The 20,018-nt window shown below is 49.2% G+C and overlaps 1 protein-coding gene across 2 annotated transcripts in view; it reads left to right on the top strand.

The window, feature by feature from the left end:
• Positions 1-20,018, top strand: part of LOC135811213 (E3 ubiquitin-protein ligase TRIM71-like) — a 233,073-nt gene that overhangs the window by 176,585 nt on the left and 36,470 nt on the right. For both annotated transcript variants that reach the window (XM_065324404.1, XM_065324405.1), the window contains one exon: positions 11,848-11,985. In XM_065324404.1, coding sequence (XP_065180476.1) covers positions 11,848-11,985 — 138 coding nt within the window. The remainder of the gene's footprint in view (positions 1-11,847; positions 11,986-20,018) is intronic.

Genomic DNA, 20,018 nt, shown 5'->3' with positions numbered 1-20,018 from the left:
TGACATTAGACCACCTCACTAAACCGCCCACCTCCCCAATCAAAACACTTCTGCTCTTTCCCAGATTTTGCCCCGCCACCGGATAGAAATTTTCGCAAATCAGATATTTTCAGACTTTAGGGCACCTCACTTCACCACCCAGCTTTACAATCCGAACATTTCTACTCAGTCCCGAATTTTGCGTTGCAAACAGCCAAGGCGATCGCTCTTGAGTGAAGCCTAGTTCACATTCGACGCAACGCCGACGGTATGGGACGTAAGGGCTTGTCGGGAGGGCTAGGGTGAGCTGTAAAATCCTGTACGATTCGTACGACACGACATGCAGCAGTCTTTGCGACGTTTAACGTCGAACGGCGCGAGTCATAAGGCACGGTCCGTGACGGGGTGACTTTCGGACCTATTTTCTTTTTTTCGGGACTTTTTTCGATTATTTCTCCTTGAAAGAAGCGGAATCAAGTTCATAAATATAAGTTTCCGTGCATGGCACGGTAAGTGAAGTTAGCAACCCACCAACAATTACATTCCTAACATAATTTGCACGTACTTGCCATAGCGCATCACGTGCCCGTGCAGAACACGCACTCCGAACTCCCGCGCTCCGAACTCCCGCGCTCCGGCACGGGACCACGCGGAGCATGCGCATTACTCCGGCTCTCGATGCTGTTTCTTCTTCATCCTTGCTGCGCCAACAGTCAGATCGCTTGACAACCTTGGCCAGTTTTTGAGCATTGAGCACTTTCCATTTCCGAGCAACCATGTCTGAATCTCTGTCAGTGAACGACGCCAAGAAAATGCGCTCTGTAGAGCTGCGACAAGAACTGGCGGCCCGCAATTTAGACACGACGGGGACCAAACCCAGGCTGTTGACTCGCCTGCTCGAGTCATTGGAGTTCACTGCAGTGCGCGAGGACTTGGCCACTCAGGCAGCCGAGCAGAACCTACCCCAGGCAACTGCTGCTCCGTCCCTGAGGGACATTATCCGGGAGGAGGTCCGTGCTGCCCTTGGAAATCAGGCCACAGCTCCAGTCCCGCCGGCAGCTCACGCAGCGGCACCCCCACCGCCAGCTCACACAGCGGCACTCCCACGGCAAGCACCAGCAACTCCGCAGGACGCTCTGCCTGCTCCGCATTTGGCGGCTGCCGTCTCACCGCCAATGAACCCCGCAGGTAAGAGAACGTTTTATGCAACCGTGCCGAAAGCCATTCACGATAAAATAGTAACTGGCCAATTTGTTGAATTGGGCTCATTGTTGCCTAACCCGTCCCAAGGGGACACCAGCCGCAGCATTCTCCAGATCGACCACGACAGCTCGCACGGCGCAGTGGTCCTAGCACCGGCCAACAGGCCCTCCAGGAAGGTCGAGGACATCGATACCTGGCTCGACGCCTGGACAACATACTGCGCGATTTACGCCACAGCACACCCCTCCAGGGCCCCAGAGCTGTTTGCGTACCAGCAGATTATCCTGAAAGTAGCCCGGAAATTTCGATTTGAGGCCGTGCAGGAGTATGACCGATCATTCCGCTCACTCCTGGCCGCGGACCCAACCATGCGGTGGGACGCAATAGTCCAGGACCTATACACAATTATATTTGATGCGCGGGCATTTCGTCCCTTTCGGCCCACCGGCAGCAATGACGCTCGTTCCTTTCGGCCCAACAGCAGCAACGACGCTCGTTCCTTTCGGCCCAGCAGCGGCAACGACACGGTCGACAAAGAAGTATGCCGCCTCTTCAACCAAGGAAAGTGCGTCCGCTCCAACTGCCGCTTCGCCCACAGCTGCCTCTCTTGCGGCCGCCTCGGTCATGGCCAATCCACATGCTCTGCTGGCCAACCCCGCAGCTCCAATTAGCTCACACGCGCCTTGGTCCCCTGTAAATATTCCCCTGCTGTTTGAAGAGCTATCCCAGCACCCCGATAACGATTTTGTGCATTCTCTCTGTCACGACATGCGCTTCGGGGCCCGCATTGGCTATCACGGTAATAGATCCCGCCTCATCGCCCCTAATCTCCCTTCCGCATTGCTCAACCCTGCCGCCGTCTCTGCTTACCTTCAGTCTGAATGCGCGCGCGGCCACATGGCCGGGCCTTATTCCCAACCCCCATTCCCTAATATCCGATGTTCTGGCGTTGGCATCGTGCCCAAGAAGTCTGGCGGCGTACGCCTCATCATGCATTTATCTGCCCCTAGCGGCTCTAGCATTAACGATGGCATTTACCCTGACGAATTCTCCTTGCATTACGTTACGGTAGATGACGCAATACGCTGCATCTTCCAGCACGGCCCCGGAGCTCTCCTCTCTAAGGTTGACATGAAGCACGCCTTCCGGCTCTGCCCTGTTTCCCCTGACGACTGGCCCCTACTTGGCATTTTTTGGGAAGGTTCGTGCTATGTCGATAAGGTACTACCATTTGGCCTCAGATCCTCCCCGTTTCTGTTCAACAGACTTGCCGACGCTGTGGCATGGATTGCAGTTAATAATTACGATATTGTTGATTTGCTGCATTACCTAGATGATTTCTTTCACGTCCTGCCGCCCAACTCCGCAGCTATGCTCAAATTCAAGACACTGCTGGCTGTATTTGACATGCTGAACATCCCATTGGCCGACGGAGAGGACAAAGTGTGCCCGCCGTCAACTTCAATAACGTTCCTGGGTATCGAGCTCGACACAACCGCCTGGGAGCTGCGCCTCCCGGCTGCGAAACTGGCTGAACTACGGCTAGCACTTGCCGCGTGGCTGTCGAAGCAGATGTGCACCAAGAGGGAACTGCTGTCCCTGGCCGGTAGCCTGTCTTTCGCAGCCAAAGTCATTCCAGCGGGTCGCACGTTCTGCAGACGCCTGTTCGACAGCGCAGCAACGCTCCCTAGCCTAGATGCACCGGTAGCCGTACCCTCGGAGGCGAAGCTTGACATCCTGTGGTGGGATGCCTGCATCAGCCAATGGAATGGTCGGAAGCCCCTCATCGAGCCGTCCTGGAGCACAGCCGAAGACATCGGGCTGTACACCGACGCTTCAGGTCGACACGGTTTCGGTCTGGTTTTCGGCAGCAAGTGGTCCTATGGCGCATGGTCTCCTGACCAAGCTGAGCACACTATTGAATGGAAAGAATTGTACGCCGTGATGTTGGCCCTCTGTACCTGGGCACACACGTTGGAGGACAGACGAGTGCTACTCTACACTGACAACGAAGCAATCTGCTACATCTGGCGCTCTGGCACGTCCCCAAATAGAGCGGTCATGAACTTGGTCAGGGCCGGCTTATTGAAAGCCGCCCAGCATAACATTGTCCTCCTTCTTCGCCACATCGCCGGACACTGCAATGATCTTGCTGATTCTCTCTCCCGTCTGCAGGTACGGCGCTTCCGGACTCTCAACCCAACTGCCGACGCAGCGCCTACACCACCAGCGCAGTCCACCCTCCATCAGTTGATGACGCAGCCATGGAGCTCATCCGTCACGGCCTGGCAGACAGCTCCAGCGCGACGTACGCTTCAGTGCAGCGTTCCTACGAACGCTTTGCTGCCCTACGGCAGGTCGCGCCGTACCCGGTGACGGAGCCCAGCCTGATCAACTTTCTGAATTGGAAATTCTCGTCCGGCTCGTCTGGCTCGTCTCTGAAACTCTACACCCAGGCGCTGAGACATCAGCACGTCCTGCAGGGCCTCTGCCTGGATGTTTTCGCCTCACCGCGTGTCCGGCTGCTCCAGCAGGGGGCGCTCAGATCCCAGACGGCAGTCCGGAAAGTGCTAACGGCCGCAACTTTGGACGATCTGGCTGGCGTACAGCACTACTTGCAGTCCACTGTGCCTAGCCCGCACAACCACGCCATGCTCTGGAGCGCCGTGACTCTGGCCTTCCACGGGCTGCTCAGAGTCAACGAGTACACCTTCACGACACGGGGCGCCGGCCTTGAGTACAGCGATGCGACCATGTACCCAGACCGCGTGGAGCTGCGCCTGCGTGTGACAAAGACGAGCCAATACGGCAGCGGCCAGGACATCAGCGTCAGGAGGACAGGCTCGCCGACATGCCCGCACACGGCAGCCACCAGCTACCTAGCAGCCCGTGGCTCGGCACCTGGCCCGCTCTATCGCTATGATGACGGCACGCCCCTGAAGCCGCATAACATCAACAGGCTACTACAAACAGCCTTGCCTAACAAAGACGTGCGCAGCCACAGCCTCCGACGAGGCGCTGCAACGCTGGCAGGCAAAGCTGGCGTGCCTGAGTATGTGCTGAAGACCGCCGGCAGGTGGCAAAGCTCTGCCTACCTCCGCTATGTCCGCACCCCTGTCGCAGACAGAGCATTGCCAGCGGCATTGTTCTAGTCTCTGCCCGTTATGCTAATGGGTAGCCGCATTGGACGGCCCTAGCGACAGCTGTAGCGTACATATGATATACATATTATACTATAACTATAGTAATGCTACTATAACTATAGTAATGCCGATAATTCCTGTTTGGGTCATGTTGTATTTTTGGGAGAACGGTAGGGATCGTGGGTCAGGCCGGCATTGAGCCAAGTGCGCCTACATGTGCTCACAAGTGCATCCCTACCGTATGCTCACGTATTGACACGCCTAAGAACGGTAGGGATCGTGGGTCAGGCCGGCATTGAGCCAAGTGCGCCTACATGTGCTCACAAGTGCATCCCTACCGTACGCTCGTGTATTGACACGCCGGGCAATTATTGCCCCCATTAGCCCTGGCATTGGCCAGTCTAACGCACATTGGTGCTTGCGATACTACGGCATTGGACCATAGTATTGCATACTGTATGCGGCAATTGTTGCCTATGCCCTGATAATACAACGCGTAATAGCTCCCAAACAGGTCGGCTTGTTGTGTGGTTGTTAATACCAGTTTTTCATGAAGATTGCCCCTGAAAGTTGTGGCATTCAAATAATAGCCCAAGAAAATGATAGAATAATTCGTCTGTCACGCTTCTGAACTATCCCTAAATACAATAGGTGACATGAGATCTTATGTTGCTAAAATTCAACTCAAGTCATGTTAGCCATTTTGTGAGTTATCAGTGGAAGCGCACTGTTCAAAATGCTAAAAATATCCAAGTACGAATCGGGAGTAGTCGGCACACGATGCCGTCTCCTGTTCACACTCGAATTACAGCCGTTTTGTACGCTTGCGTCCCCGTCTACGCCCGTCTACGGTATGAAAAGTTGGATCGATCCAACTCTTCCCGTCGCTTCCCGATCTGTACGGTAGTACGGTTGCGTTCCCGTTCCTGGTGTTCACATTGGACTCCGTCAGACCGTCCCGTCGCTTCCCGTCGATCCTTACGTCGCGTCCCGTCTCGCCTCGTCGAATGTGGACTAGGCTTGAGTCGCAACAGTACCTGCGACCGGGAGCAAAGGTTCCTGATCGAAGTTACAAACAGCCAACCATGGTGGTGCAATTGGCGTTGCAAACGGGCAAAGCAATTGCTCATGCTTGAGCGGCAATAGTATCCGCGACTGAGTGCAATGACTACTGATTGGCATCGCAAACAGCCGACCAATAGTGTTTAATTCTAATCTCTGTTGGAACCCAGCTGAAAAGTCTGTCATACACGAGTTGTACTCGAAGGAAATCTTATCAGAGGATGTCGTATCCGTCCACATTTGTATATGTGCTCATGGGAGGAAAATCTGTGCGACGAAGAAGAACCAAACTCAGCAGGTTCACACCTTACCCATGTATATACTGAGTGAGTTCCATTGTATGTCTATCCTGACAGTTCTGTTAATTTTAATTGCAATTCTGAATTGTGATACAGTCAATGTTTTCATTCCCGTCACCATCATCCTGTCCAGTGCTGTACTTCTAACCAGGCATTCACCATTGGCCTGAAGCTATTTCACTGATCCAGTACGACACACTGTAGTTTTGACACACTGCATCAGTGGTATCGGCGTATTAAGCACTACAACTACTAACCTTGGTATTCAGTTTTTAATCTCACTTCCTATCCACTTAACTCCACCTCTTTAGTACCGCACGTATTCGTACCAAAAACTCACCACCCCACGGTGAACGGCATGACGGAACATCTGCCTTGTCACCTGAAAGCTGTCACCACTGCCACTGGAAATACTGCACACTTGAGTAATGCTCTTCTCTTAGTGCTCCTTGGCATCATATCAACTTGTTATATCTGGCCTATCCTCTTTAACTGCTGAGTTAGTGTAAGGAACTACACCACACATATTCTGGGTGCATTACATGCCAACAGTACTGAGTTGCCACTATCCACTACAGAGTAGGTGTGCCGTTTGCTTTGTTCTGCTATGGTCCATCTGAAGCCACCACCTCACACGGCTAGCAGTTCCACTCTCTGCGTACCCGTCAACCTGACATCTCTCTTGCGTTAGTTTTTGTTCAGTATGATACAATGCAGAATCCCTTGCAAGTGCCATCCAATGGTCTGTTTCGCTTTTGAAGAACAGTCCAAAGTACTGCTCCGTCGAAGTCAGTGGACGATCACAGTTTATCTCTGTTGATCGCTTGAAGTCTGCTTTCATGGACTCAGACAATTGTCGCATACGTCAGCTTCGTGATTTGAATCTCGATTACTTAGTTATAATTTTACTACTTTCTTTTTTCACGTCGGCTCTACGTGACGTCATTTGCTTTCTCCAGCTCCGCTTGTGAGGCGCATGTGCCATCCTTTTTCAGGGCTTTTTGACTTTTGCTGAGAGAGAGATGCAAAGATAGAACCTTGAAAGTATTCTACTATTTATGGCAATGTCACAGGGATGAGTGTGAGTTCGTATATTCGTGTGTTCACCACATTTTGGTGCCAAAACCCGATCCTACGAGCAAATATGGCGGATCCATTGGCTGGGCTACAAACCAGGAAACGGAGCACGACGAGCCATTTCAAAACCCTGGCAGAACTGGAAGTGGACTTAAACAAGGCCATCGGCAATGCAATTTCGGAGACCGCGATTACCTCAGCGAGGCAGGTAATTATGGAATTTGACCAACATTTAGAGGGATCTAATGAGGCACTAGACAAGTACACGGAAACCCTGCTTTCGTTCAATCCTAAGAATCTGGACAGCAAAGATATGAAACAAAGGGAGTAGTCAGAACTTGATGACATGGAAGCAGCTATCTGAAATGGAAAAATAATCAGTTACTCTCAAGAGCCTAATTCTACAATTTGATGAAATACATGGGAAACAAAGGGAAGACTCAAATGACACATTTGGAACCCACACACGGAATTTGGAGAACATACTCACGGAACTGGTTGATCTAAATAAAGCAAAATGTCTCAGGGCTGCAGCCAGACTCCACTGGGGTTAGGTTACCGAAACTCGAGTTGCCAAAATTCAATGGCATTATTCTACAGTGGAATGAATTCTGCGAATTTTTCAACATTCGGTGGATAAATCAAAAATCTCCAAGGCAGAAAAGATGAGCTACTGTATAGCAGGAAATTTTCGGACGGAATTTATTTTCGTACGATTTCGTACACGCCCTCTTTTGTACTAAAATTAATTCCGTACTAAAATTTGTTCCTGTGAAGTTATGTACACTACACATGCGTACCGCAAGCAAACAAGTGCATTTAGCATGCACCACTGTACGAAAATAAAATCCGTACGAAATGTCGAAACTCGGCTTTGTCCGAAAATATTTCCGTCCGAAAATTTCCTGCTATACAGTACTTGAAAGGTTGTCTTACAGGCAGCGCAAGGGATGTTTTAGAGGGCATGCCGCTAGATGATGCAAATTACGATGGGGCGGTTCAAATGTTGAAGGAGCCGTTTGGGAAGCAGGAACGCGTCGTCAATGCTCATTACAAATCGCTAATGGAAATTCCATCGGCAGAAAACAACACCACCGCACTAAGAAAACTCCACACGCAGATCGAAAGGCATTTGCGATCACTGGAGGCTGTTGGCAAAGATATGAACCAGAAAATTTTCTTGTCCATTGTCATGGGAAAGCTGCCAGAAAGGTAATTTTCAACTTGGAAATCATACGCGGAAACAGTGCCTGGATTGTCCACGCACTATGCAAAGTTCTGTTACGATATAAGTAAAGGAAACATGCACTGCACACGCCGACAGTAGGCTAGTCACAGACAGCCCACGCAGTATTGGCGGTTTGCCAAGCTACACACATTCATCAGAAGAAGCTCTACTATCACACACAGCACAGCGGCCACCACCCCGATGCTTTTACTGCAAAGATACCCACTTTACAGACAAATGTACGAAGTGTGTGATGCTAGAGTAGAGGAAGGCAAAGACAGAAAACCGGTGCTTTGTCTGTCTTCGGTCGGGACACATCTCACGAAACTGCCACAATCCTCGACCATGCTATCACTGTGGACGCGACACTCACCACAGAACCTTGTGCCCGGAGAAATTTGGAGGCAAAAGCATGAACGCACTGAATGGAAATGCGAAACCATTTCAATCAAGATCTGCAAACGCACGGTCCGAAACAGCAACACTTGCTGATTGCAAATTTGACAGCCTGAGCCAATGGAAATTCACACAGTGAGTGACACAGACCAATCGGCCGTGCTTATGCAGATGGCTTTAGCTGACCTCACAGATAACGACAGCAAGCGGTCTTGCCGAGTGCGACTGTTTTTCGACACCGGCTCTACACGGTCCTTTATCAGCAAGGCGACGCAGAACACCTTGAATGCCGACGTCAATGGTGAAGATGCCCTGTTGATCGCTCCGTTTGGTTCAAAGAAGAGGGAGACCAAGGTCTTGAAACGAGTCCAAATCCAAGTGAAGACCATCGATGGCGGTAGCGTCCCCATTACAGCAAACATCACCCAAACATCAGTTCTACGATGAGGCGCTTGCCAATCGGTATGAGGAAACACCCCAGCCTGCAGCGAATGGTCTTAGCAGAACCCATTGCTGATCGACCAGAAGTCGTGACAATATACATGCTCATTGGTAGTGACTACTTCTACGATGTCATTGTACATAACCCCCCCCCCCCCCCCGTGTGCTCCCCAACGCATTCACGCTGCACAACTTTTCACTACTTTCACTTTAGCTCATACATGTACATGTACATGTACATCCTTCAAAGCGGTGAACCCCTTGATAGGCGACAAGCCTCTGGGTCATCCTAATAAAGATATTATTATTTTTATTGGAAACGACCATGTCCGATTCTCGGATGGCCTAATTCTTCTGGACACCAAGCTTGGATTCGTTCCGACAGGCCGGTTACCACGTCTGCAGATCTACCCCAAGTCGACACCATGATGCTGACTGCAGCGGACGTATACAATCATGACGACTTCGACTTGAAGAAGTTCTGGTCCCTTGGAGAAATCGGTATTACCAGCATCTCCAGCACTCTGCAGCCTGAAGACGCAGTGTTGAAGTCGTTCAATGAGATGATGAAGTTTGTCAATGGGCGGCATAGCGTTCAATGGCTGTGAAAAGATAGTGCAACTGACACATCTCTACCAGAGAATTACGAGCTGGCAACTGGCCGGCTCCGCTCGCTTGTGTTCCGTCTGTCCAAGACCCCAGAAATCCTCGACAAATACAACGACACCATATAACGACAACTCAACAGTGGCACCATCGAGACAGTCAACATGACCAAGAACGCTGACGCCTTGAAACACAACATTCCACACCACTGCGTAGTGAAGCCTGACAACATGACAACGAAGATTCGAGTTGTTTATGATGCGTCAGCCAAAACGAAACCCAACAACCACAGCCTGAATGATTGCCGCGAAAGCGGGCCAAACTTGCTACCAGATCTGTGTGGAATTCTGGTCAGATTCCATCTGAAACCGATCGGCATAACCAGTGATGTAGAGAAGGCATTTTGCAAGTCGGGCTGACGATGCCTGATTGAGACGTCACCCGATTTCTTTGGCTCAGAAATGTCCATCAACCAGTCTCCGAAGACAACATAGTAGTGTACCGATTCAGCCGCTTGCCATTAATTTGGTGTAGTGTCGAGTCCGTTCCTTCTCACAGCCACGCTTAGTCATCTCCTCGACATTCTTCAACCTTTCAATCTTTCCTGATTTATTTCAATATTTGGCGTGACTCCTTTTGTAAAAGATAAGGAACAATGCCACTTTTCTCCCTCCTTTCCCGTTTTCATCCCTTCTTTGTGTTCATATGTGCCAGATAACTGCTATGCATAAAAATTCTGGTGTGCTTGCCAAGTTGAGTGTGTCTTAATACCAGTGGTCTGAGAACACACACATGTATTAGTTGAAGTAAGAGGCAGCTGAAGCCTCTACAAATGCAGTTGAATTCCAGGACGATGCCTGATGCTGCCAATCTGCTTTCTGCACCTTGTGCCTACCCACTTATCAACGTGTGATGTGCCCAAAAGTGAGATTATTGTCAAATCCACGCAGAGTTTGAACATTTCAGAGGGGTTCAGGTGTTGGGCGGTTCACAAGCCACTTGAATCACCTTTCCAAGATTCCTTTTGAAATTCTCTGCCCTCCGTCGAGGAGACCCAAGTTTTCAGAAGTGAACAAGTGCGAGAAGTGTATACATGTGTGTGCATGCAGTGGCGTAGGAAGATGTTTTAGTTGGCGGGGGGGGGGGGGGACTTCCAGCCACTGACCTGCTCATATACTGGTGTGGTTGTACCGGTAATCCTTCTACAGAAAGTTGTAATTGTTCAAGTATTTCACTCTTCATCACTGGACATGTGAAAACCTAGTACTAGTACTCGAATCTGGACAAGAACAATGAATGTGCTGTGCATGTATGTTGAATACAAGAGATTGCATGCAGTGACCACTGGATAAGTAGCTCTGACTGACAGCCTGGTCAATGTCCAAGGAGAAAATTATCTGAAGGCGAAATGCATCCGTAATGGTGAATTAGAGGCAACCATAGAGCAAAACGTACTGGTAAGGACAGTGGGGTAAGTCTACGTTCAAGAACCCCCCCCCCGATGTTCAGCCATTACAAACAAGAACCCCGGACTCATCACATGCCAGTGATAAAAATCCTGCGACTAGGAGTAGCATGTTCCGTTCATAACGCATTTTCCACGATAGTGTAGATGACTAATGTGACCCTGGTGAAAATTATAATCGTGTAGAGGTCATTGAATGATAGGTGCAAGCCTCGGGCTCAGTTTCTACATGAACATGTTGAAATGTATGACCACTGTTCAGTCGTACCTTGCTCTCCGACAAGTAACAGTAAGTCTTGAAGTAAGTCTCGAAAACCTCTTCTGGAAAGTGGTTTTCTCCAGAAAGCTGCGATATAGCAATGAGAAGAACTGGCTCTGACTGTAGCAAAGTACTGCCGCCTTTCCCATTTCGAAGAAAACCGCCCACGGAAAACAACGCTCGTACTGATTGATCTGCATGCTTCTCGCTTGAACATGCAAACATGTTCACTGAGTTTCGGCCCTACATCCACCAGAAGGTTTGGGTAACCGGGCGCGCCCCCCCCCCCCTTGCCCCCCCCCCCCCCCACTTCCTACGCCACTGGCATGTATGTGTATTTGTGCTTGCGTGTGTGTGTGTGTGTGTGTGTGTGTGTGTGTATGTGTGTGTGTGTGTGTGTGTGTGTGTGTATGGGCTGTGTGTGTGTGTGTATGTGTGTTTGTGTGTGTGTGTGTGTGTGTGTGTGTGTGTGTGTGTGTGTGTGTGTGTGTGTGTGTGTGTGTGTGTGTGTGTGTGTGTGTGTGTGTCTGTGCGTGCACGCTTGAGAGAGCATGCGTGTGTCTGGGTATGTATGGGTATGGGTATGGGGTGTGTGTGTGTGTGTGTGTGTGTGTGTGTGTGTGTGTGTGTGTGTGTGTGTGTGTGTGTGTGTGTGTGTGATTGTGCCTATTTGCATGATCTACATGTAGGTGTTTGAGAAAGGAGGAAGGCAGTTGAACAAGTTTGGTACTGCAGGAAGTGGACCAGGACAGTTCAACTGCCCATGGGGTATTATCTCGTCCAACGGCAGGTTGCTGGTTGTGGATCAGGACAATCACCGGATCCAGGTTAGGCTATTGTTCTAGGAGGATGTCCATGGCATAATATGTGTGTATGTGTGTGTGTGTGTGTGTATGTGTGTGTGTGTGTGTTTGTGTACGTTTGTGTGTTTACGCGGGTGAGTTTATATGCCTTTATGTGTGTGTATAGATTGTTTGCTGGAGAAAAGCAATTCAGCACACGAGTCACAGAAGGCATTCAGTTTAGACTAGGCCTTTCATACCATTACTTTTCAAGTCGAATACAATGGTGATAAACAAGGTAGAAAGCATGTCCTTATAGCCAGCACTTTGCCGGTCAGAACATTAACAAAATAGCACTTTTAAAAGATAGCGATTGTGACCCCAACTACATGTTTACCGGTCAGAGCATTGACCAAATAGCACTTTAAGAGATAGCGTTAGTAGCACCATACCACGTAGTGAAATAAATAGTTTTACTAGTATCAAACAACAATAGGGACCGCAGTACTACAATGTCAAAACAGTGACAAATGTTGCACATACTTCTTTTGTGCACCCAGTTCAAATTATACTCATGGCACTCATTGCAAACATGGCACTCCTTGTCACTTTACCACTCAAGCGTGTGTGCTCAACAAATCTCACCTTGCTGTTCTGGTGGCAGTATACATTCCAAAGCTGAAGCCTGAACTGTGTGTGCGATGGAAGCATGTGCGAAAGTTCTCACTGTTTTGACATTGTAGTACTGTGGTCCCCATTGTTGTTTGATACTAGTAAAATTCATTGTTTAACTATTTAGTTGACACCACTAGCGCTGTCTTCTAAAGTGCTATAATTATACTCTGTTTGCCAAATATGAGGTGCAGTGGCGGGTTTAGGTCGGGTGGGGGGGGGGGGGGGGCACACCCTCTCCCCCCCCCCCCTCCCCACGCCCCTCCCGCCTCCCCAAAAAATGTTCCACCTGGGTTTGAAAGAAACACCAGGCTGCTGCATGCACAGGCGGTAGACTCCACACGGTGGGAAGCAGTTTCCAAAAGCAGCTGCACTGACCGTTGGTGTGTAGCGGTGCACTGCAGATGAAACGATCCACTCTGCGCGATGTCTACACTTTTGTTCAGATTCAGGACACGCTCGATGCGTCTTGAGAAAGGCGTGCCGTGATCTGCAGAATGCAGCACTACCCAAGCGGGACTAAAAACCACAGCTTGGGATCGTCAAGCGCTTTCTGCAACATTGTACAACAGTGTTTTGAGGATGATCCCCTCGGAATTCGAATCATGAATTGATTGACTTGAAGACTTTTCTGCGAAGTTTCAGCCACATCCATGGACTAATAAAAGCCAAGCTCTGGCCTGCAGAGCCTGGGTTGATTTTTGCAGAGCGTTCTTGCGACGGCGTAATTCCTGTTCCAACAGGAAACTGTGGGAGTGATCAAGTCGCTGCAAGTCCAATAGATGACTTGCACAAAGATTGTCTGGGTTCGAGATGGGGCTAGTGGACCTTCTGACTCTCACTTCCCGACCTTTTGACTTTGAGTTTGAGACTTTCGCTTTTTGCCTGACGAACGCTGAGCTAGTTTTTTGGCTAGAGTTGTTTTGATTTGGCTTGCATCGTCATGCGGAAGCGCTGCTGCGCTTCTCAATGCACCAGCACACGAGATGTGGAACTGAGGCTCCCATTTCATATGTTCCTTTCCGAACCGGGAACGCAGAAAAATCGATTCATGCCATATGGAGATGAACTAAAATGAGGTGATTGATGTAGTGTAGAAGTACCATGACAGATGATTGTACAATAATTATGTAGTAACTAAGCATGAGATACTGTAGTCTGTAGCCTAGTGTACGTCTGCAAGAAATACCTGTCATGTAATAATTTGTAATCGGTTGGATAGCTAGCAGTGTGACGTACATCGTTACAGTCATGTGCACCATGTCATCTACCCCGCTTTGCACCAGACACAGATGCCATCAGTGCCACAGTGACATTTTGTTTGTCATTCCCTGTGAGGCCATGCTGATTGTCCTGGCGCCAATCCCGTTGACTGTCCGGTTGCTAGTCGCATCAAACCAAACGGCAGTTTCATCCATGGCAAAGATGTTGGCAGGGTTTAGATCGTTGTTGTCGGCGAACAATTTCCTGACAAACACAAGGAAGTTCGTCAACTTGGGGATCAGGTCAGCAGGAGTTCGATGGCTCTGGTGCGTCTTCACTCTTGTCATTAGTTGAAGATGCTCCATGAAATGCCCACACCTTCCAGCACTTACATTGAACGGTTCCTGTCCTCCTTGCTCGGTTCCTGTCCTTCTTGCTCGTCGTGAATACGCTTAGCCATTGCCTGGACCGACTTCCGCGTCACTCGTCGACATTGCTGGCGCGCTGCGACGATCCATCCGAACAGCTCATCTTCAAGGTCACACAAAAGCAACGTGTTGCCACCGCCGACTAGGCGTGCCCGTGCACGACCACGACAGGTTGTGGATTTTTCTATTCCCTTTAGACTGGCCTCCTTCTGTTTCCAGCGACGAACCATGCTCTCATTCACATTGTGGAAGTGACTAGCAGCACTGCAGGACGTTTCCTTTGCGGACTTGATGAAAGCCAGCTTGAAAGTAAGGCTGTAGTTTTTTTCTCTTTCCTGTCGTCGGCATTGGCATCTTTGCAGCTGTTGTCAGTGAATCCTCGAAGGAAGAATGAGGATCGACTGCTAGGGTCGAAGCAATTTTATTCTCCCTGGCTAGCCATGACTGTGACCGAACGGAGAATCGGTATTGCAACAAAAACTACGCAGCGGTTTCATTTTGCAACGTTGCATGAAGTGTTGCTTGCCCTATGCAGTGTTTCACTCACGATCATGTCCGCGACCACCAAGAAGTCTTCCATGATGGTACACTGTAGGTCTGCAGTGGGGATAGTCTACTGCTCTGGCATGTGTCCAGGTTTGTTGGAAAGACGCACAGTGCTATGTAGTGTACTACTACTAGAGTAGACTGTATATGTAGTTGACGGGGCCCATGCCCAATGAACTACAGTCTACACTAGTGCACTGCAGTGCGTGACACGAATCGACAGACTGCGACAGTGCAGTGCGCGCGCACTATAAATGCACTGCACTGCACTGTCACAAATGACTTGTACTGTACATGTGCAGTACTTGCACGTGTACTCTGCAGCCTGTCTACGCGGCCTGCAGTTGTATGGTGTTTCTGTTGCAACTTTTTCGTCTCGAATAGAAGCACGGCTTCTATTCAAATCGTGCTTCTCTGTCACGGCGCGGTTCGAAAAATCGGCTTTTATTCGAGTCATGCTTTTATACACAACATTACGGTACTTGCTACCTTGTTAATTGTATTTGACTTGAAAAGTAATGGCACGAATGGCCTAGTCGGAACTATAATATCCATATTATGGCAACTGTGCTTCGTGTGTTGATTACATGTGTGTGTTTACATGTGTATGATCCGTTGTGAGGGTGTCTATGAGTGCGTGAGTGTGTGTGTGTGTGTGTGTGCGTGTATGTGTGTGTGTGGGTGTATGTATGTGTGTATGTGTGTGTATGTTTGTGTATGCGCGTGCATGGTGAGTGCATGAAAGTAACTAATTACTTGACTAATTCACACAAGTAACATGTAACATGTATGGTGAGTGCATGAAAGTAACTTGACTAATTCACACGTAACATGTATGTATGAAAGGAAAGAAGCGTGTCAGGAATAGCTACTGTAACTACTGCTGTAATGGAATGTTACTGGGCAACTGTTTGGACTGGTGTCTACAAGTATCACGTGATCATGTCTGCTTTGAAAACCAACCTAACACCACTAGTTCTATCAGGAATGCAGAGTTGCAGACATGATACATTGGTGATGGCCGGCTCTACGGTATTCAGCTTTCTCACCAGATTTTGCTACTTGTATTGAACCTGGGTCTGCTGTAGAGGGAAAGCTCTCTGCTGTCCGCTATTTACAATTATTAGAAGTGCACTGCTCTTTTCCTGCTTGTGCTTCCCTGATGATCCATTTGATGCCGGTTGTTGTGAATAGTCTTCATGTTGTCCGTGACCATGGAGGTCCCCATCCGTGACCTCTACAAGTTCCCCTTTTGGCCTATTTAATCTGTGTGGCGCTGTGTCCTCACGGGCTGTGTACGGACCGCGCACAGACTGCGCAGGTTGCGCCACAGCACACATGCGCATATTGTACGCATTCGTGTTTCTTCTACGCCTTCTTCCTGAGACTCTCAATGAGTAAGAACAACTCGACTATTGTGTGTTGTATACGTGGGACGTACAGAGAGATATTGAAACAGCCTATCGTCCCCTAGCGTCTGCATAAAAAATCCGACGACAATTGGCGCCCAATGTGGGGCTCGAAGCTGACAATGAGATTGAGAGTCTCATGCTCCACCGACAAAGACAATAGCATTATGTGAGCTGCAAGTCACTTGACATTCCACAGCTTTGCCCAGTGTGTATAGTTCAGAGTGAGTGATCATGCTCAATTCAATCCAAGTCTAACACTCAGAGTTTACGGCGAGAAATTATGCTCCATTCAACCCAGGTCTGACACAGATGTTGATAGCAACTCCATATTTGCAGTTCATCGTTTACTATACCACAACAAACCTATGCTCCAAAGACATGACCTGTTTTGTTACCTGGATCCGTGGCATACCCACACTGTCCAGTCCCTACCATGGTCAAATGCATTTCACGCTGCAGGACTCCATAGCTGCAGCCATAGTATGTGTGTGTGGGTGGGTGTCTTTGTTTGTGTATGTCAGTGTGTGTGTGTGTGTGTGTGTGTGTGTGTGTATGTGTGGGTGTGTGTGTGCGTGTGTGCGTGCGCGCGGGCGTGCACGTGTGTAGCATTATAGTAATAATGCAGATTATCACTTAGCAGATTATCACACTGCGTTTGTTGGAGTCGCGTTTGCGTCTGCGTTTGCGTTTGAGACTGGAAAACGCAAGACGTGATATCATATTATACTTGTGATTTTCAGCGTTTGCGTCAAAATCTGTGCACTCGGGAAAATACAAAATGTGGGTAATCGATCTCCAGATGGCCGTGGATGTTGAATTTATTTTGCTGAGATTGAGAAGTGTTCTGTTTCTTCTTCTACATGTATGTTCTTTGTCAGTGGTGCTGGGGAATGGGAGTCGATGGGAAGACTGCAGCCGTTGCGTTGCCTGTGTTGGGGTGGCAGTTCCGTTGTTGAGGCACATCGTCCAGCTAGGCTAGCCGCCGCCAACTAGTCAGCGCAACCTCAGCCACGAGCTCGCATCAGCTCCATGCCTCGCAAATCCAAAATCAACCAATCAGTACATGTAGTAGAAGTACTCTCGCCGGCCTCAGCAACTAGATGGAAATGAAGATTTGAAAAGCACACTTGAGAATCACTTGAAAACAATCACAAACAATGCAGGAAGTGCTGCGATAAATAAAGTCCGATCTGCGTTTACGCGATTCGGTTTTGACCCCCCCCCCCCTGATTTGCGTCTGCGTCTGCGGCTGTGCGCCTGGAAACCAACTGGCTCGCGATAACGTCACATGATGGCATTTCCCAGGCGACCGTCAAAAACCGAAGAAAACGCAGACGCAAACGTGACTTTTGAACGCAGTGTGATAAGGGCCTTTAATGGGTGCACACAGCTGCTTCGTGCTACCACTCAAACTTTGCTGCTATGATTGCTAGCGCTGTTACTGTATGTTTATGCTTTGCTGCTGGCTACGGTCACGTGCACTGTACATCACGGTAACCATGACGACCAAACATCATGGTACATGCACACATGGTACTCTAATCAGTAATCTCTATGCCACGTGGCATTCTACTTGTTATTCAACGTGACACTCAACCAAGCATTCATTCGTGCGCGTCGCTCAACGTAGGCGGCGTGCGTCGTGGCACTTGACGTGGCATGCTAAGGTTTGCCTAGTTATTATTTCAATCCGTTCTGCGTGTGGATCACTCTTGTCAGATCGTTGTGTTTCAACGGGTTGTGTTTTATCTTGTCCTCATCCTTGTTGTCTCGAACCATGGCTGCCTTACGGTCAAAGATATTTGCGCCATGACGGCTTCACGCCTCCCCAGTGAACTGGATGCTTCTGGCAGGAACTCTGCCCTTGTGGATCACCTGATTCAGGCCTGTTAGTCCATCGGCCAAGTCTCAAAATCGAAAGTGGTGATGCACTGAGCTTCCAACTAAACGCGACCATACCCAGCACGTAGAGAATATATCAGAGAACACTATTCCGTTTGTTGGACGTGCCGAATTCAGTCCAGGGCGTCGATACGAAGCGTTCTTCGTCGCCGAGTTTTTTACTGTGCGCTCCATTTGAGAGTGCGCAGAGTTCTGATCGAGAGTTTTTTGAGCAGATTTTCAAATTTTTGAGGCTGTCAGCTGACAGCTGTCAACCCTAAATGGCACTTAGTATGTGACAGGCAATAGGTTTTGGTGCCTCCGTATGCCTTCTAATAAGTTCTATCTTCCTTCGTTTCACTTCGCTGCTTCGCCCACCACCTCAGGAGATGACAGCGTACCTGCACTAGCTCTCACTAACCAGTAACCCTGTCTCTCTTTCTCCGTCTTAGCGCTCGTCATTCGTGTCCTTCTGCTGGGGCGAGCTTGATACTGTTGTGTCGTAGTTTTTAGGCAATAGTGGCTGTTGTTCGCGTGACGATCAGGATTTATGGAGAAAGACGACGACTCGCCAAGTTCCCATGCAGCCACAGACGGCGTAGCAATTCTTACCGCCAACCCTTCGAGCAACGGAACCGGCCTGAATTGGAAATCGTGTCTGTGTAATTGTGCCACGATACGGATGAAATACACAGGCTCACATGTGACGAGATGAAGATAATCTCAACAGGCTGACGGAAATCCAACAGGCTCACGGGAACGCTGCAGTTATGGTCGGAGACGCGGAGTTATTTAGTCACTGGTAAATGTTGCATCGAGTGCTGTGTGCTCTAACACAATTGTAAAAAATTAATCATGAAAAAGCGAAAATAATGCAATGGTGGGGCTGAGTGGTGTTCTGTGGAGGAGACGTCGCTGTCTCAGTATTCAACGCCGGACCCTGTATTTCAAGTCTGTGGTCATGCTCGATCATAAGTTCCTGTATGGCTCCAGTGCCTTCTCAGCATTGTTGGCGGGTAAGCACCTGGATCGTCTCCAAGTACTGCGGCTCTGGTGGCTTGAGGGATGTACGGGTGCTCGCCGTGCACCCCTGCCGGCAATCTGCTAGTGAAGCTTGGTACCTACTGTGTCCGGGAGATTTTCATCCAGAAGCTGATCTTCCTAGGCTGGAGCTGCTGCTACTCCTGTGCTAGCCCTCAACCACTGGCGCTCCTACTCGGCTACAGTGTGGGCCATTAACCACCCTGCCCGATTTCGCACTGTTGCTATTCCACACCGTCAGCATTTAACTCTGAGGTCAGACCTTGATCCCTCCCACCATATGCTATCTGTCTGTCTGCCTCTCTCTCACACACAGATGTGCGCGCATACACACAAACACACATGCACACACACACACACATGCACACATAGTGACACAAACATACACATAGCCAACTTCTCTGTGTTTGGTGATCATTATCTGTTTTCTGATGTGCAAGCTCACCTCTGATGCCGATTACTTCCTTGCTTAGACCCGGTCTGCTATTAGACCAGTCTGCTCTCCCTTCACTCGCTTGTAAATCCTACTTGGAGCAGTAAGGTTGTGTCACTGCTCCTACTGATGTCATTGTTGTGAAAGCAATATCATCGCCATTGCCATTGGTGGTAATTTTCCACCGTGCATGAATCATTAACAATCATCATCTATGTGTCATGGCCTAACCATCCTCGTAACTCCCCTCATCGTGACTAGTGCTGTACCGTTGAAACCTACTTTGATTCAGTGTATATTCGCCCCGGGCAAAGCTCTTGTTTTGTTTCATAGTGATCTGACGCAGTGTGCTATAGCCTGTCGGGTAATATGGTTACGATTAGTACAGTCGGCATCGCCTATCGAGTGACCAGGTACATGTATAAGGATACTAGTACATGTATACCGGCCTAACGATATCGG

Source organism: Sycon ciliatum, chromosome 3, assembly GCF_964019385.1.
Source record: "Sycon ciliatum chromosome 3, ocSycCili1.1, whole genome shotgun sequence".
NCBI classification, from domain to species: Eukaryota; Metazoa; Porifera; class Calcarea; order Leucosolenida; family Sycettidae; genus Sycon; species Sycon ciliatum.
The sequence above is the reverse complement of the archived record's forward strand: the minus strand, read 5'-3'. Positions and strand labels throughout refer to the sequence as shown.